The sequence below is a fragment of the Haemaphysalis longicornis genome, unplaced genomic scaffold (assembly GCF_048455015.1).
Source record: "Haemaphysalis longicornis isolate Haplotype H1 unplaced genomic scaffold, Haemaphysalis longicornis Haplotype H1 scaffold_9, whole genome shotgun sequence".
NCBI lineage: Eukaryota > Metazoa > Arthropoda > Arachnida > Ixodida > Ixodidae > Haemaphysalis > Haemaphysalis longicornis.
This window is the reverse complement of record NW_027526460.1, coordinates 78,095,600-78,115,328: the sequence shown is the minus strand read 5'-3', so window position 1 is coordinate 78,115,328 and position 19,729 is coordinate 78,095,600. Positions and strand designations below refer to the sequence as shown.

General features: G+C 47.1%; 2 protein-coding genes across 2 annotated transcripts in view; both read left to right on the top strand.

Annotated features, from left to right (window-relative positions):
• The window catches only part of LOC144153272 (uncharacterized), a 25,201-nt gene extending 18,908 nt beyond the window's left edge, over positions 1 to 6,293 (top strand). Inside the window, exons 10-12 of the mRNA XM_077684924.1 lie at positions 1,103 to 1,232; positions 3,741 to 3,845; positions 5,742 to 6,293. Of these exons, the coding sequence (XP_077541050.1) occupies positions 1,103 to 1,232; positions 3,741 to 3,845; positions 5,742 to 6,105 (599 nt within the window). The 3' untranslated portion in view covers positions 6,106 to 6,293. The remainder of the gene's footprint in view (positions 1 to 1,102; positions 1,233 to 3,740; positions 3,846 to 5,741) is intronic.
• Positions 6,294 to 16,357: 10,064 nt separating this feature from the next.
• The window catches only part of LOC144153015 (solute carrier family 41 member 1-like), a 117,016-nt gene continuing 113,644 nt past the window's right edge, over positions 16,358 to 19,729 (top strand). Inside the window, exon 1 of the mRNA XM_077684645.1 lies at positions 16,358 to 16,398. Within this exon, the coding sequence (XP_077540771.1) occupies positions 16,373 to 16,398 (26 nt within the window). The 5' untranslated portion in view covers positions 16,358 to 16,372. The remainder of the gene's footprint in view (positions 16,399 to 19,729) is intronic.

Genomic DNA, 19,729 nt, shown 5'->3' with positions numbered 1-19,729 from the left:
GAGGGGAGTACGTTACCATAGTTACAAACATATAAAACAGACCAGAAAAATTAAAAACATAACAAAACCAGGAAAATACAACCTGCTACAATGCTTCTGATTATGCAATGTCAACTAAAGTAGTTTTTAAACTTTCGTGGTCGGAAATGGTTGCCGTCAGTGCGGGTAGGTGGTTCCATTCTTGTGACGTACGCGGTATGAATGACTGGGACAAAGTGTTAGTTTTGCAGGCTGGCAAGCCGACTTTAAGGGCATGATTTCTACGAGCTGAAATGTACCGAGGAGGCCGAATGAGTTAACTGAGTAGCTGGCTGTGATAGAAAAGCTTATGAAAAAGACAAAGGCGAAGGATTTTTCTACGAGATGATAAGGAAGATAATTCGAGGCGTGATTTCATAGTGCTTACGCTAGCAGTCCGGTTGTAGTTAGAGAGTATAAAACGAACGAGTGTATATTGTTACGGCACTCTACGCTTTGAAACTATATTCCCCACCTGGACTTCCGCAGCCTTGGCGAGCCATTTCTAGAAACAAAGTGAGAAGAAACTGTAATTTTCCACGCAAATATACTGAGGAGCCATAACTCACCTGCTGGTCTCACCTTTGGTGCGATTAGCGGTGAATTTGTGCGCTTAAATGTAAACGTGAAATGCGGCAGACTTATTTTAGTCAAAAGCTGTGAATTTTCTGGCTACACAAGTTAGACAACTGAACTGCACTGGAGTTTTTGTTTGCTCCAGGATATATCTTCGCATTTACTCGAAAAAGCATTCAATGCGTTAGTAAAGTTGAGCTGAGATAGAGAGAGAGAGAGAGAAAGGGAGAGAGAGGAACGTTTATTAGGGACAAAACAAAGGAGGTCAATAATTCTGTCTCCAAACGAGGGTTCAGGGGCCCCAAGCAAATAGGGGGTAACAAAAATGGCATAAAAACTGTCCTGATGCTAAGCAATACAGAAATTCTTAAAATTGGCATGCCAGGTGTCCGGGTTCACTACCATTTTTTTCTAACACCTCAACCTTTGTTTTTTTTTTTTTACAATGCGCTTAAGCTTAATAACGAAAATATATTGTTGAAGCAATGTCACAGTGTGCCTAATGCAGGTATTGGAGGTGGAATGGGTGCTACTTCCTCCAACGAGCCCATCAATCTTCCGTCTCCCGCGGCCCCTCGTAGCCGCCGGACATCGGGAGAAGGGCCATCGTCAAGGCTGCACTACCAGCCGTCTGAAAGGTGGGAGGACATTTTGAATCACCGGAAACACGTTTTCTTTAGAGCTCAGACTCAAAAAGTAAGGCTGTGCCATCAAACGCACTTGACGGAAAGCAAACACCGGTTTGCAGTGGCCGTTTTTCAAGGCTTAAGAATAGTCCTCGCTGGGCCTGCTCCCGATTGATAAAGCTATGTGGTAGGGCATCGGAGGAAAACGTGTGGTTTGGGGGATGACTGCGAATTCATAACCACCTAATAAAAGAGAAGGGGAGAGAATATGTACGAGTATAAATTCAGAGTTACCGAACGTTGGCAAAGGAAAAGAAGCATTAGACCGAGCAATGAAGTCTAGGAGAGCACCAAAGGAAAGATAGAAAGTTACGGGGGATGCTTAGAAGTTTCTAAGAATGTGAAGGCGAAAGCCTGCTTGGACATTCTGTTGATCTGCTCATCTGCTGTTGAACTTTCGCCGTCGCCACTTGACCATCGCCTGGACAGCGCCCTCCGAAGCTCGTTCCGCTCGCTCGCAATCGCCACGAGGCACTTGTTCGCCTCCTTCAGTACCTTACCTCTCAAGACGGCCCATATCGCACTAGAACCACTAGATCAGGTCTCAGAGTATCGGCACTCTTTTCTGTAATCGTTGCATGCCGCGGACAGCAGCCATTGGTCGAACCGCGTCACGTGACATTTGTCCCCCCCCCCCCCCCCGTAAGACCCGTGGCCGCTGACATTTTGCTGCCTCTCTGTTCGCGCGCGCGCGCTCTTCGAAAAGTCGTGATTTTAGGAGCGCAGTGCGGTTGTATGACACGTTGAGAGTGCGTTTTCACGCCCCCCCCCCCCCCCCCGACAGAGTGGCGATGCCGTGCTGCTCTGTACTGGGCTGTTTCAACCGGCGCGAAGGTGGAAAACACCTGCATCGCTTCCCGCTGGGAAAGAACGACAGTGGCCTGGCGTAACCTATAGGCACTTAAAAAGCGTAGCTTAATTGGTGGCTCTACCGTAACCTAGAGCCACTAAATAAGCTACGCTAGCGTGAACGAGCCTGACCCTATCGCACCAGCGCCCTGTCTCTAAATCTTCGAAAAGTAAACACAGATATCATGGTTGCCAAGCGGCGCCCGGACCAATTCCGCCCGTCAATGTCAGCCGCAATGGGGCGCATAAAGCTGGCCACCCTGGCGTCACGTCCCAAAATGGCTGCCACCATGCGTCAGTGTCGTTACTCTTAAGCGTAGCTTATTTAGTGCTTCTATATCGCACTGTGCGGCACCGCCCTTTCTTCCTTTGACGCTACTGCTTCCCTTTCTTGGCACCCACGCCCTTTCTATGCGCGATTGTGCGCACCTCACGACGATTTTTCTTACCTCAAGCACTCCATGAAGCACAGATATATTTGAGGCTTTCGCGTTAAATTTTGCTGAAGTTCTCATTGTGTTTGGGGCAAAGTGACCGCAACATGAGTACCTAAGCCTATAGAGAAGTCGTCCTAATGACTCAGGAGAGAGCCCCATAAAAATGTGGCAAAGTTTCAGAAAGGTTCACGGTAACTGCTTAGAAAATTCGAAGAATTTAACCGTGGTTGCGTGGTCGCCCTATTTGGTGCACAGCACGGCAGTCGAATGGTAGATTTTTTTATACAGGCGCCGCCATTCTTTGACAGTGACTGGTGAAGCGCAAACGAATTGTATACGATGTTAGTGCACGTTAGCTGGCAAAAACAATTCGCAATCATTGCCTACGGCACGGCGCGTCTTGACCCTGTCGGTTCAGCCTAAAGTCATCCTGTAGAATGAAGAATTAGTTTCTAAAAAACAGGCCTTCGGTAGCTACTCAAGCAAAATTGCCAGATTTGGAGCTGCAGAGAAAACTTTTATGAATCTACAGTGCGGAATTTCGAAAAAACAATTGTTTTAAAGTAAAAAACACGCATGTCGTATTTAGATACAAATTTCAGTTACCACATCGGTCATCGTAACCAAATTGGCACACATATTTCGCGAATTACAGCGCTAAATGTGTTACCTTTTAGATACCTTCCACACAGTATTTCTCTCAACCACGTGAATTTCTAGCCAGACTCTCATAAAATGATTCTCTATATTACTTCAAGAAATGACACCCTAACCACAGCAAAATGTGGTAAGTCGATTTTTATCGCGAGAGGTATTTACTCATACCAACGACGTTCTAAAAATCTTGTTTCAAGTTTCGCTAACTTGCTGACCCTCACCTCTTCCTAAAATCATATGGGCCGAAATCCCCATTTCAATCTCCACTTCATTACAGCTTGACGCTAAACCACTTTGCTGCAAGTATTAACGAATAAGTTTACCGCTTCTTTGTAGCAAATAGCAGAGGTTCAGGGCATAAACATTTCTTAGCCAGCGAAGAGAGGGCAATCTCAGATATCGTCAAAGAAGATAAATTTTTGATGGGCACCGACCAGGTACGGGATTCAGAAAATATGAGCGCGTCAAGGTTGTCGTTTTTGTTGTTTCGAAAATGCCGCCAAACTTTTTCATGCAGGTCAGAGGACGCGCGGACGTCCCCGCTTCAGTCCCTTCTATCCAGCCCCGTAAAGAACAAGTCGCGCTACTCCATCCCTCATACGCCAAGCGACGATTTCGGGAGGTATGTGGACCCGTAATTATTTTAACGCGTAGCGTTCCTTGCCGCGCACAACCCACAACCCCAAACCCTATAACGCCCTACATTTGCACAAGAACACTTAATTGCCGGAGTTCCCAAACTGAACCTTTGTATCAGCGCAAGTGGAGACAATTTCCAAGAACAAAAAAAATAGAACATAGGAAAGCTTTAAAAAGTGGCGAGAATTAACTAAAGAAACCGAAAATATTTCTTACACATCTCCCCCAGAACACGATGACAAAAATAAAAAAAGCCCCAATAAAAGCAAACCGAAAAATGAATAATAAATCGGGAAAATGAAGCAACCGTGTAACATCGTGCGTTTTAAAAGAACACGTTATTGGTAAAATTTATACAGTCGATACTCGATTTAACGAAATTGAGGGTAGTCGCGAGTTGTTTCGATACATCGAGTTAGGCATTTCTTGGTCACTTAATTCGGTACATTAGATTATACAGGGTGTCCCAGCTATGATGCGCCAAGAATTTTAAAAAGAGCAATGACGTTAATAGAAGTAAGCCTAGTGCGGGATGTTTGCAGTACTGCGGAGAAGCGGCCAGCAATTTACTCGTTAATGAGGCAATTTAAATAATTGTAATTAATTATCTAACTGCAAAGGTATTCTCCCAATCATTAAATTGTCAATGAGGCAACTGTAGGCACCCACGAGAGGCGTCTAACTGCGGTATTTTCAGCGACGAACTAATTGCGTACTCATTTATTTTGACTGATAAAGAAATCCCGCGAAATATGAAAAACACCACATGACGGCGCTTCCGCCCGCCCGCCTCTTAAAGCAATGCTCTCAAACAGTGCGCCTCTGGGTTAGCAAGAATGAAATAAAGAAAAGAAGGAGTGAATGAATTGCGACCGACTTTCTGCCTTGTCTGCCGCACGCGTACCGCGAAATGTGCTGTCGCCGCGGTCGCATGGCAGAATTGTTAGACGATAGGCTTTCTTGGGCTACTTGAACGGGAAATTCTGGCCTGTCTGTCTTTCTGTCTGTCTGTCTGTATGTATGTATGTCTGTCTGTCACTCGATTCAACCAACTGGCCAAAGTGAAACAGATGCTGCGCAATAGTCTTATATACTCACAGCCAAATCTAAACGTCTAGGTGCGGTGGAAATGTTCAAACTTGTCAACATTGTTGAACAAGAACAAGACAATACGCAAATATAAGGCAGCAAATCAATACATAAGTGATATTTGCAGTGTTCCTTTGTTAAAAAATCAATGGACGCTTGGTTCTTGCGATAGAAAATTAAATACTACATCAATTCCGCGCTACGTGGCGGAATGCGAAAAACTCAATCGGGAACAGCAACGAAATGTTGTACTAAACGTGCTCCGTGTTCCGCTTGGAACGCTCGTGGAGTTGGGCAATGTGGTTCTATAAACGTTCTAGTGGGCAGCCTCGATTCACGCGCGTCTCCGCCATACGGCAGCGCTGGCATCGAGGCGCCCGACTTGGAGCAGTGGAACGCGATAAATTTAAATTGCCTTGAGCAAACATCTAGCGTGTTATCTTGGTTGGAACGAGACGGGAGAGGAACAGCATGAGAGGTGAGCGGGAAAGAGAAGGGATGCATTTACTTGCCGGGGGCGCCAGTCGACTATCGTCTTGCGTCGACATTTGCAACGAAAGTAGCAGATACGGGGCCCAGTTTTGTTTTCGCAGTGGGTTTCTATCCCAGGTAAAACCTTACTGGTGGACCCCATGTCTTCTATTGGCTGTCACAATAACGACGAAACAATATTATACGACGCGTACAGTGTGCCGTTGGATTTGCTTGGAAAGCGCGGCCGATAAGTTAAATTATGCGCTTATTTGGGTCCTTACTGTCTTGTTTCTTCTTTTTCTTGGCGTCTCTCTAGCTCACGGCACTCCACCGAAAATACTACGAACAAGATGGCACCCACTGGCTTCCGCCCAGTGGCCGGTGCCTCGATGCATCCTATCGAGGAAGCGTCCTGTTCCGTCGACCCAACGTCCGAGCCTCCTTCGGAATTGATGGCAGCTGCTCAGAGGCCGTACCACGGGTCCACGGGACCAGAGTTGGGAAGCCAGGAAGGTTGGGCGCGGCGGCTTCGCGCTCCCGCACCCGAAGAGGACGCGTCCGTCTCCTTCCAGAGCTTCGAGGTCGAGGCTCAGGTCGGCGCCCACGAGCAGCCGGCGGCGGCCGCCGTCAGGACGGGCACCGGCGAAGAACGCGCGTCGCCCGTTAGCGAGAATCACTGAACGCGGGCCTCTTCCCTCGCGGTGACGAGAAGCCTATAAAGGGCCGAGAAATCGCGTCTCGACAAGGCCTGATGTCGGCGTTTTCGCTTAGGCTAGATGCTGGGTAAATCGTAGCCGGCGGCTTTTAGACAGGAATGGCGTAGTTAACCATTTGACACAACGTCGTTATAGTAAATAAAGAACTGAATTAAAACCGTATCACCTACTTATTGTTGATTCCGGCAACGTTTGTGGCATTTCTCGCGCCTGAACGTGGGAATGTTGCTGTAACTAAATGGTCGCAATCGTTAAGGCTACAGCTTCAACCTCCAGGGTATATACTTCTAACGGGAGGAACATGGCGTTCTTTACCTCTCTACGGCACCCTAACAGACCTCGCCTCTCTGTGACAGCCTCTCCAGCTAGCGATGCACCTAAGGGTGTCAATGACTTCGCTGGCCACTGGCAAGCAATCTCCATAAGGTAGGCATGTGACGTCATTCTTGGAGGCGAGGCGCGTTTTGTGCTGGTGCCACAGATCAGCTAATGCAACTTGCAACTTCACTTAAACCTGCGCCGCACACAGCTACCTATGCGTGTACCACACGTAGACTGAGGCCACACGCGCCAATATGCGCCGGTGACCCTGCGCGGCTCGTAACACCACCAGCGCTATCTATTTCGGTCAACAAAGTGGGTTTACTGTGCTGCAGATACGTTTGTTTTCTGTCTTTCCTGCCACACGTGGGAATCTGTGGTATTTATTACTTTTTGCTCATTGTCACGCAGAAGCACCGGTAAAATTAGCTTGGATGGTTAGTTTTGTATGTAATATGACGTTCATAAATACCTGAAGACCTCTCAATAACTGCCAAGAGTCGCACAAACTGAACAACGTCTCAAAACATTTCGGGAAATTGGTATTCAACTGTGTATACGATACGACAAAGGAAAAGAGCAGAAAAGATATATAAGGAGTCCTTAAGATGCTGAGCTTGTTGTCGATTAAACGGGACGAGAAATATCAATTATAATCTCATGGAACGGAAGGGGTAAAGTAAATTTTTATTTCAAAAATCAATTTTTACGACGCATTCTAGAAGGTGTTTGAAGTCTGTGAACGAGGTTTTTTCATGATGTTAGTGGTGATAACACGAAACCTTTCGAATATTGGCATCAGACAGCGGTTGTAAGCAGATGGTAATGATATCATAGAAACGGCCAGACGTGGTTCAGCCTACTGACCGCCTCGCAGTCGCATTCAAGCTTTTAGCCGCCTCTTCGATGGTTAATTGTGGTGACGTCGTCAATTCAATTTCATGTTGGCGCATACACACATGTAGTATGGGGAGGATTTCTGTATCGCAGTGTCTCAGTGCCATCGAACGGCGCTTTAGCTCAGAGCAGCAGGCAAGGCTTGTGTGCCGTCATAATATATTCGAATTATTAGACTAGACTGGCAGGCAAAAAAATGCAGATATTCCGTCTTAGCTTCAAAATAAATGTCAGTAAGGTAAGGAATTGGGCTAGTTGGTTTTGTATGTTAGTAAACTGCGCTTGAGGTTACTAAGGACACTTTTTTAAGAAAAACAAAAGAAACGACGTGGAGAGCAGGGAAATAATTTTTTTGCTTGGGAAGCCTTTCACCTTTTCTGGGAAGCCCTTCACATATCAACGCAGCAGACCGAATGCGCGAGCTCATGATCAATCGTGCTTGCCCCGCCTGAAATAGAATTCATAAAGTGCAGTTCATAGCAAGGAGGCTTGGTAAACAAAAGCGCCAAGCTCAGACTACGCTGTATAGCTCAGTCATACAAAACAAAGATAAATACCCGTTGAACTGATTATGATGTTTAGCGCCCGCTTTCCAGCTGTACTTTGTAACCCTTTCTAAATGTTCTGACGCCCAAGCAAATTTTTTTAGGCAGCGTCTGGAACCCCGCGCGGGGCACGAGATTGAGCCCCCTCGCAACGGCTCCTGCCCCGCGTGACGTCATAATTACGTCATAGTGACGTCATATTACCAGCAATTGTTATTATATTGCGCATTAGAATACAAAAAGCACATTTTTTTTTACATTCTAATAAAAAATTAGAAAGCCACTTATTTAATAGAAGTTTTATAAAAGAATTTTTTTGTTCGTTCTTGCGGAAGCCGCCAATGCTGCTGCTGCTGGCGGTATGGCGTATCCGAAAGCCCTGAATGCCTGAATTTTTTGGGTCGACAACGTAGATAAACCACCTCCATAAAGCAGAGTTGGCAGAGTTAGAAGCACTATCAGAATGTGCGAGAACGTTGCCGTATGCGGGGACCAAGCCAGCCTTTCCACACGGTTGCGAAATCCGCTCTCGAGTAATGCTGACCTGTGACCGCCTGCTGTATGCCGATGGTACCTGCGTTAGACGACATCGCGCAACCGAGTGGCCCCGTTCGAACAACCCACGTCCCACGCAAGAAAAGACACCGTCCGAGCGTGATTGTGAGCGAGCTGCGGCATGTCCGCGCGGCGGCATCTGCTATCAACAGTTTGCTCCACGGCAAGTTCAGAATGCTTAAATGAGTGGTGGCCTGAAATCGCGGTGTGTTTTCAAAATGACAGCAGCGCGGAACGTACAGTGCTCAGGACGTAGACTAGACGCGGCCACTGATATTATTGCAGCTGTAGTTGTGAGCCATTTCACTACAGTAAAATGTGGCAGAAATACATCTGCGATACAAAGGATGTGAAAGAGTGAGAACATTGGCAGTCTCGTATCCCGTTTCCCAGATTGTGGCTGGGTAGTTTCCATCATGCATTCAGCTCCTCACACTGGCACACACATGATGCTACGACAAATTAGGACCTGGGTCCTCCAAAAGGTACACTAGCTAGGCGCTTCATGCCATAGCTGCTGCATTGGCATAACCTTCACGCCTCTGTATATGTGACGGTATATGCTATGTTGGCCAGATGTTACCGAGTCCCCTCATGCAAAGGGACTCAATTCAGGACACCCAGCCGATAGGGTCAGAGAAGAAGCTGTACAGACAGTAGTAACAGGAAGAGTATACACTTGGCCGACCATCATGTCTAATACACATACATGCACTCCAGCATATGAAAACCCATGGGTTCTACGCAGGCTTAATAGTCAACGTCAAAGAGAATCTTAAGATGTGCCTGGAACGTGAAAGCATCTACGGATTGTTTGTGTTCATGGGTATAAGCAGCGAGCACACTGCAAATGTAATTGATAGGCAAAGGTCAAGGCTGTAATGGTACGAGTTTAACCAAAAGAAATGGTGAAAAACATCCCAATTTCAAACTGCATTGATGTAATATGGGAACGAGTGACGTCATATGGACATGCACTGTAAATGCAGTTATCTGTGTGTTAACTGTACGTTAGCACTCAAGTGATACGATCAAACGGAATGGAGGCCCCACTGCAATTGCCCAGTTATGCTTTTTTTCCGTGGGTTAGGTTGGTGGCTGTCAATTGCACAAACAAGATTCTGTGATGTCATAGAGAAATAGCTGGAAAGTGTGTATGGAACTTCCACTGCTCTACACATTTTCTGTTCTATCTTATGTGTTTGAAGTTTACAATAAAATTGATGTCATTTGTTTTTAGGCAAAGAAGTCTTTTTAATGAACGAACCTTGTATTTTTTCTTCGTAGCCTCTGTAACAGCCTGCCTACTGTGCCCCTAAACAGTGGTCGCTAAACAAATGCCCACTTGCCAGCCAGCTTCAGGGGCTTGTAACAATTTACTAGGATTTTTCATGGCCAACATAAATTCCAAGGAATCCACGGTGGTACACTCCAGGGCAGTGCAAGTTTCAAAAGAAGTTTGACAGCAGGACTGGACACTAACACAACCAACAGGCTTCATAGGTGGAAACCAGAAGCCCACCCACACAATGACATGCAATAAGCCAATGCAGTGAGTCTCTTGATTTTTATGCGAGGCATTCAACGTGTGGGTCGACTAGTGAGGTCTAGCTGGCCAGTTTTGGCACAAAATAGTCACTTTTGTGATTTCAGACAGCTCTCAAAGGCCTATCTAGATGTCTGTTTTTATCGAAAAAAAAAATGTGCAAGCTCACAGTTGGGGATCTTGAAAACATTGTTTAGCCTCTCCAGAAATTGTGCGAGCCTGAGGTAACCCTGCCTATAGGTGGTCCTCATGTTTGCTAGCTCCCACAGCAAGCACATGAATGCAGTGACTGAGAAGGATGGTGGCCAAAGGGACAAGAGAGGGTGGTTCCTGAACAAACAGCCCTTGATCATCAAAACAGCAGAACAGAGCGCTGACGACTTTGAGTCCTGGGCTGGGGTGTCAAAATACCTTCTGGCCTACGTGTACAGTGCATTCACAAACTTTTTTCTAAAAAATCTTGCGATTACACACACTCCCTCCATGGAAGGGGTTTGTTTCCGGCAAGGTGGTTGAGTTGAAATTTGTGATTAGTAACAACATCAACTCGCCATTCGTCCCTTTCATTTAGCATGCTTCCGAGCTTCACTTTAAAAACCCTGCTTTTTCTAATTTACGTATAAATGGATTGATTATGGAATATTCTCTTATTTACCTCTGCTCAAATAAAACTGTGTTATACCTTAGACGCTGCTGTGTCCATGCAGGCGTAACATTCTTCAATGGTGTTGTGTGCGGTACATTAAGCTCAGTACTAATAAACTTAAAACCAGGGCAAGTGCAGTTTCCCCTATTGTTTCAGGGTATCCAAACTATTTATAAATTTTTGTAAGCATACTAACTCTCTACCAATACTTTGGGGGTAACTCAAATAAGCTCACCCTTTTTTGCCATGCCTTTATTATTGTTGTGCTCTACAAACACATTCCCAGCTGGAACATGCCTGCTGAATTTAGGGCCCAAACCATTATTTTGCTATTTCACACGATTGCAGCTGTATGAAACATTGCTTTTGTTTAGTTTTAGCCTATGATTTCCAACAGGCCACTTAACTACTGCCAAAACCATATTAAAATATTAATTGTTATTTATAACAAACAGTATTCTAACATTTTACATAAAACATTTGGTTGTTACCTCACTTGACGTTTTTGTTGCACAGCCAGCCTGGTTCATATTTATCTAGGTATGAAGGACATGTACACAGCAAATGCCTTACTGCAACACATTCACATGCCCGTCTTACAGCAAATCAGCAGTGACAGAAGCCACACGTTTTGGCTTTCCAACAGAGCTTTGGTGTCAACAAAAAAGGAATCTTTCTTGGCTTCTCTGCAGAGCTTTGCACTCAAGCAAAAAGATCACTTGGCTGTTTGGCTTTCCTGCAGGACTGTAGTGTAGTGCTAGAAAGTATCACTTGCTTGTTTGGCATTTTTTCTATGTATTAACACCAAAAAAACCTGGTGTGTTGTTTGAAAAATGAACTTTACACCACAGACTGTGCAGAGAAAGTAGAGCTACTCACTGACTTTTTTCAAAGCCACGGAAGTTTGGTAGAATCACTTGTCATTGACAAACACCATGTTTGCTTTCTGTCTGAAGGTGTGAATCTGGGAGAGTTGGTTTATATTTTGGGGGGAAATACAGCGACAATAACAGTACTGAAGTACAAGGAAAGGTGCTGTGATGAACAGTGTCCATGTGTTCTCAGCTTTTTTGTCCAGTTTCTTTCCCGTGTTTTTTCATGAAGACTTGCTACAGTGCCTGATCAAGCCTGTTTTTGTGCAACAAAAATGTCAACAGCGAAGCACTTATGAATGCTCACATGCTGCCCATTGACACCAAAGCAGAAGTACGTTCATTGGAGTCATTTTATTGTTGAAGCGTTCCAGGATACATACAGCTATCAGCTGTACTGCAATATTCACAAACACCAATAAAGACATTCACGTCTACATAGGTGTCCTTGGCTCCAGTTCCTGCACAAGGTATTAAGTACTCTTGGGAGAGGGTAATGTCAAGCTGTACAAGAACCATTCCCTCGTAGATGTGCTCCATAAACTGTTTTTTAGGCTTGTTAGCTTAAAAAATAGTTTCAGTGCCCTTTTTTTTAAGGTAATTACCACCACCAGTGAGTGTGCTTTCTAGCAGTTGGGCTCTGCTGGGTATGCATCGTTGCAAACAAAATATGGGACACTGTATTATGGCCCTTACGACTAAGCATGGTCACTTAAAGGGGCACTGACACAAAATTTTGAAGGCGAGATAACTTCGGAGATAGATTGGTGGGAACACATATACATCATCTGCAAAATATCAGCGGCGAATACAGCCTAGAACATATTTAAATCGGTTTTAAAGTGTGCAAAACGCAACAGAGCAGCCAGCAGAGGACCACGCGCAATCGACATCCCGAGGATATTGTGTAAATAAACAACGTCCAATCACGTCACGAGTTTGTGTTTGCCGCTTCCGCACTGCCGGCGTTTTTCGCCGGCTCGCCCGGCTCGCCGCTCCAATCGGAGGACCGGAGGGCGGAGCTTCTGCTCTCGAGAACGAACGACCCGATCGTTGGCGGCGGAGGCGCCGTGATTTCGTCAGCTCATCGGGCAGCTGGCCGCGACCAAAGTTCAGCGATTCCAGGCACTCTGGTTCTATTACTGTTTGTTACCATTGGATGCGAAAACGCGGCGGAGGCACGAAAAGCCCACTGAGCTAGCCGCACGGTCGCTGTGCAGGCGGCGGCCATGGCGGCGAAGTGGCCCAGGCCGGCGCAGGTAGCTCGAGTGATATAGCTTGTTACCGCTGCACGAAATTGTCCCCAAGTCCCGACCATGGTGGCTTACATGAGAAAGGAGTTAATGATGCGATGGCGGGTTGCATTAAAAATTGTCATCTGCACCGCTTACGAGAGCGGCACTCGAATATCCGCCGCAGTGCTAAGCCGAACACGTCTGTAGGCGGACCTGTAGGCAGACCGGCCAGCTGCTCCCAGCGCGCGTCTTGCCACCCACCGTCTCGAGCGTCACGCGTCGTTCTTTAGCCGCGGTAGCATTTGCACTCGCAGCGCCTGCGTCACATCCACGGTCGCTTTTTAATTAAGCGCCTCACGAGATCAGTACTTGGGGGCATTCGCAGAAACTGCCGTCGATGCGGATTCGACAGTGCTACGGCGGCTCTGCCCTGTGATATCCTTCCGACGGTCACGTGGTCAGCTTTGTTCACACAAAATCCACAAAATCCATCGTTTCGCGGCACTCGCTGAAACCGAAACTGCGACTGGCCACATCAAAATGCCTCTAATTAAACAACCGTCGCACGCTGAAGCAAATGAGGTTTCTACAGGTTATAAGTAGGTCACTAGCTACTTGTCGCAACAAAAAAAAACAAGATGCAGAATTTTTGTGTCAGTGCCCCTTTAAGCAATTAGCCGAAACAGTTTTTTACACAGCACAGAGTTAAAAAGCAAAAGAACATGAAATATGTCCTTGCAATTAGACACTTTTACTGTTCACCCCCCTCCCCCAAACACAGAGCAGACAATTACCAGCTGTGAACACAAGTATTAACGTCAAGTTGAATTCCACACGGTGCTCCGGATGGGTACATTGATGTCACAGTCAATCAGAATTCGTGAATCCACTGTAAGCCTTCACCCGTCGTGGTGGCTCAGTGGCTAAGGCGTTGCGCTGCTGAGCACGAGGTCGCGGGTTCGATTCCCGGCCGCGGCGGCCGCTTTTCTGATGGAGGCGAAAAGCAAAAACACCCATGTGTACGAGATTTCGGCGCACGTTAAAGATCCCCAGGTTGTCAAAATTAATCCGGAGCCCTCCACTACGGCGCGCCTCATCGCCTGCGTTGCGTTGGCGCGTTAAACCCTACAATCAATCAATCACTGTAAGCCTTGGAGAGTAGCTCTCACCATTACTGGCCATCCAACTAAGTGGGCATGAAAGTATTGTTGTTGGTTATGTTGACTTCCAAGCCAAGCACGAGTAAACAAAAAACTAGTGTGCCAAAACATATAATCAGAACAGATGCAGGATGAAGTTTTGTTGACTAACCGGGTTGAAGAAGGCACTGGGGCAAAGGTTAGGGAAATAAAATCCATGCGGTAATTGTGAACGAAGTTACGAGACGCTGCCAGACGATCAGCTGGTGAGGAGGGAGGGCTATCCTATCTATCCCTTGCTACCTCTTTACTATAATTGAGCAGATAACAACCTTTCATTAAACTTGCTAGCTGGCAGTTCCACGTACCTTATGTAGAAAATTTCAAGGTAGACAAAACGTTGTTTCCTGTGCATTCAATAATGGCTGTCTACAGATTGCTTAGAATTCGCAGCTCATTTGGAGTCTTGCATATCATGAAAGCACAATAGTATTATTCGAAGCAACAAATTCGAAAAACATAGATGAACAACAAGAGTCACTTGTTTACCTTGAGCACACCAAACTTGAAAGTACTATTTAACACAAGTGTCAAGCTTGGCACAAACGGCGATCTTATCGGCTTGACTTCTCCCGAACTTGCACATGTGGAGCTTGAGCCTTCTTGCACAGGAAGCCAGCCAGTGAGCGGCTGGTTTCAGCGACAGCTGAGTACCTATGCTGCCCATGGACGGGCGGCTGCTGGGCTCTCCCATTCACCAGGCCACCCACGAAAGTGGAGCTGCGCTCCCTGAATGCACCGTGCACGGATCGTTTCCGCGGGGTAGTAAGGTTTCTTGCAGTGCTCCGCGAGAAAAATTGCAGAACAGGCTACATGCGAGGACGGATTGGGTTCGACGATGCCCTGCGCTACCTGACGATACTTGATTCGTGCACACTGACACCGCTGACACTGCGTCGCTCGCGTTATAACGTCATCAAAGTCAGCTACCTCGTTAGCCACGGCGCAAAGCGCAGGAAAACTGATCCGCACGTTTTACGCCAGAATCAAAATACAAGGCTTGGAATGCAAGTAGCGATCGGAACAAGTAGACAACGAATGCAGGAGCATAAAGCCAATGGCACGCGAACTGCAAGACAATATGAAGCTAGCAACATATTTAACGGCAACAAAAGGAGCATGGAAAAAAGCGGGGCGCAGCAGCTTGCCAAAATAGGATTCGTTAGGCTTATCAAGACTAGGAGCAGCAAGGTCACGAAAAATACTCAATAAATAATTGCAAACAATCCTCCCAACAAGAAAAAAAGCGCCGAAAGGCAGCCGCTGTGCAAGGCGATAAGGACGTAACGTTGCGCAGGCTTGCGGTTGGAACCAAGGCCGGAATCTTACATGGCGCACACACGCCGTCAAACAACGTCTTCAAATGTGAAAAAAAAAATCGTGACGTCACAAGAAGTCACGTGACTAGTTTAGATTGACGTCACTTCTGCGGTGCAGGAAGTCCAACTAGACTTTCGCCTCCCTCTTCTTAGAAAGTTCGAAGCATTCCCTGTAATTTTTGTAGCGAAAGCCACAGTACTCTACCTCGGGCAGTCCTCGCGGGGTGATTAGTTTTGACCTTGAGAGCTGGAGGTCAAACCACACCCCCTTCCGCAAGCGCCCGGATTGGAGGAACGCCCCATGGCGGGGAGAGAGAGGGGAGGAAGGACCGGAGAAGCGCGCGGGATCCGTGCCGCCCCCTGGCTAAGAAAGGCGACGTGCGCGCAAGCCGTGTGCGACGAAGTAGGGCGAACATCCAGCTGTGGTCGCTCGTACAGCGGCGACGATTAAACAAATCCGTGAGGCGAAAAAGGAGAAATACGCCACTGTTGCGTCCAGCTTCGCTACCTTCAAGTCTTAAACATTAGTGTGAGCTTCCTTCATTTTTTCCCCTTTATTAGTGTTCAGTGACAAACGGCATTAATGCTGAAAAGACGTGCGTTTATTCCTCGGCCGTCGCTTATGTCGGCATCGAACACGTGTTCTCATTCATGAACATCCAACCATTTTACGTGATTAATCAAACCCTACGTCATTGGCTCCCATCATGCGGAAGCTGCAAGCATAAATTTTACGCGCTGCTCGTCGCGCCACCGATTTAAAGGCAGCTGCGCGAAGACAATAGCACCCGAGGCGACACAAAAGCGCAGCTGGTGAAAGTATAAATAGAAAAGCTATAAAAAACCCATGGGAAGACCACCGCCTGCTATTGTAGCACTCGTTGCCGTCACGCACCCAGCAGCCTCGAGGCATTTCTACTCCCGTTGTGTGGTCAATCCCAGTGTGCTACCAGTCACGTCGTGCCAAGAATTAGGCGCATGGCTTACATGCACTGTGCCACTTTCGCCGCTGGTGAGCCCACTGTTCACTCTTCAGCCCCACTGTTCAACCATAGGCGGATATAAATCAGACGTGTCACGACGTCCAAGCATCACCATGGTCCACGAGGCGTGCGCCTTACGGTAAGTGCACTCTTGGCTAACGGAGCCTTTTCGAGCCAAAACGCTTTAATGGTACTGACACAAAATCATGAAGGCGAGATAACTTCAGAGATAGATTTGTGTGAACACACATACATCATCTGCAAAGTATCAGCGGCAAATACAGCTTATAGAACATATTTAAAATCAATTTTAAAGTGTGCGAAGCGCAACCGAGTAGCCAGCGGAGGACCTCGCGCAATCGACATTCCCTGGATGTCGAGTAAATAAACAACATCCAAACACGTCACAAGTTTGTGTTGGCCGCTTCCGCACTGCTGCCTGCTCGCCGCTCCGATCGGACGGCGGTGCTTCTGCTCTCGAGCAACGATCCATCCGATCGTTGGCGGTATAGACGCCGGGATTTCGTTGGCTCATCGGGCAGCTGGCCGCGACCTAAGTTGTACAACGATTCCAGGCACTTTATCATTATTGCTTTTTATTATATAGGACCCGAAAACGCGCCGGGGATGCGTAAAGCACACTCAGCGAGCCGCGCGTTCACTGCGAAGGCGGCGTCCACGGCCGCGAAGTGGCGCAGTCCGGCGCAGGTAGCTCGAGCGATAGCTCGTTACCCCTGCACGAAATGGGACTCAAGTCCCAGACAAGGCAGCAAGGGGATTAATGATGCGACGGCGGATTGCATTAAAAGTCGTCATCTACACCGCTTGCGAGGGCGGAAATCGAATACCCGCCGCAGTGTCAAGCCTAACACATCTGTAGGCAGACCTGTAGGCAGACCGGCCGGCTGCTCCCAGCGCGTTTCTCTCCACCCACTGTTCCGAGCGTCGAACGTCGTTCTCGAGCAGCGGCAGCATTTGCACTCACAGCGCCTGCGTCATGTTCGCGGTCGCCTTTAATCAAGCGGCTGACGACATCAGTACGTAGGGGCATTAGCAGAAACTGCCGCTGACACGGAATCGACAGTGCTATGGCAGCCCTGCTCTGTGATATCCGTCCGACGGTCCCGTGGAGAGATTTGTTTATACAAAATCCCACGTTTTGCAGCACCAGCTGAAACCGAAACTGCGACTGGCAGCAATAAAAACGTCTCTAATTAAACAAATGTCTCACGCTCAAGGAAATGAGGTCTCCACACGTGATAAGCAGGTCATTAGCCACTTATCGCGACAAAAAAAACGGATCAAACCTCAGGTCTAACCTCAGGTCGCAGCCGAAAAGAAAACGAGGCCTGAGGTGGTACCATATTCCCATAAAGTGGCTCACAACCTTAAGCGAGTCGCTACAAAATATCGGGTGCCCATTGTGTTTTCCGGACCACGCAAGCTAGGTGGGTTGTGCAGCCGTATCAGCGGGAAAAAGAAGCCTAATCCATGCGGGTAGAAGCACGCTATGAAGTACGTGGAATGCAAAGTTGGCATTGTTTACCAGATACCGCTCACATGTCACAAATTATATATTGGGCAAAGTGGAGGTTGCATAAATGATCACCTCAGAAAACACGATTTATCAATCAAGAACGGCACTGGCTCACACTTGCCTATTCATTTCCGTGATTGTGGTTGTACGCCGTGCCTCAAAGGAACTAATATTATTGACAGAAGCCGTGACACTGTGGCGCGTGGGCTTTCAGAAGTGTACTTCATTAAAAAAAATCGCGATGGGTGCATCAGTGAGCCGTCATTGTCAATTTTTAGCAATGAATTTCGTTTTTTAGACAGCAAGCGGTAGGCGGGCTATGAGTATTGTGCTGTTATCGATTTTACTGTCTGCTTTTATGTTTTTATGTCATCTAGAAGCCTATTTAAGGCAACTTCTTTCCCTGCAAATAAATAGTTGTGAGTTGCGCATTGTCTTCCTTCCTCTGTTTGTCCGTTTAGAGCAATTTCCGTAATTAAAAAAAAACAAGATGCAAAATTTTGGTGTCAGTGCTCCTAGGCACTAAAACTAGGCACTAAAACAGACTGGGCTGTACTAACGCAAACGTAAGCCGACATTTAAAAATATTGTCGAGAGACAGTGCCCATGTGAATACGTTCCGGCAGAGATACGTGGACAGTGCCTTACAGCGTCATGACTCAAAACGAAGACGACAACGACCAGGCGGCTGACGCACGTCTTGTGCGGCATCTCTTATGGGCGCCATGCGGTGCATCGAGCAAATACATCGCTCATCGTTCTCAACCATGGCTCTTGTCACTTGTGTCCTGCCGCCACGTAACATTATTCTTAGCTGAGTTGAAACTGAATTTGTTTCAAGCACCGGGGGTAACGCACGAGGTGCCTAAAGTGGGCGCGGCCAGAGGTGACTGCTCTTTGAAAAGGAGGAAAAAGCTTGGAAACATGGGTGTCCGTGGTAGAAGGCGAGACTTGGAGCGCTGACTGCTGTTCTGAACGTTAGGGGCGGCCTAGCCTCTTCATTGTAAATAGTGTGAATACACTTAACATGGCATTTTCGCCTCGTGTCAATATCATTCAAATTAGGGACATTGGCATTTAAGACTGATCAGAGGTGACGTATGATAGCGATCACAGAATTGGCCCACATAAAGTCGTCCTCAAACACAGCGTAGGGACAAGTATATTGAAAAAACTTGTATGCGACAGGCGTAATTACGAAACGTTATTGCTTTCTGTACCGCATACTTGTGTTGACTTAGCGTATACAACGTGCCTGTTTTGTGGCAGGCCATCACGAAGGTTTGCCACAGGTCGTCCTGAAGTGTCGACCATCTTCGAATAAATTTCCAAAGGTACCACAATAGCTACTGCACTTCTACGTAACGGAAAACAGTATGTGTGAGTTGCCTATGCGTCACTTCGGCTATATTCTCATATGAGCCATCGGAACACGCGGCCTGGCTTTGAAAACAGAATGCAAGCTCTGTTCAGGGGCGACAATGCACGAAGTACTACATACCAATAGCTATTCGCACCGTATCTCTTTTTGAAATTCCCGCGCTTTGTTTGAAAGCAGACCAACTAATCCCGCAGCCCCAGCGACGCGTGCTGCCGACTGGCCCTGGGAGGAAATGCTCACCTCGCAGGTGGCTAATTAATTTGACGCGACAGCAGCTGACGTCGCCTGGCAACGCGTCCAAAAGAAAGTTTGCATTCGACTCAGGTCGTTTGACACGCAGGAGCAGCAATAGCTCTCGTTCGATATTCTAGCACCCACGCTCAAATGTGCGATCTCGCCTTTGTATTCACAGCTGTTCTGAGCAGCCAGTACAGCAGCAGCAAAATATATATATTTTTTTTTTTGCAAAGTCCGCAGACGTTTGCATTGTGGAAGACCTCCCAAAAGGGCACGTCTGCTCGCGGAAAGAGCAAAGTGCCGTGCATTGTTTCC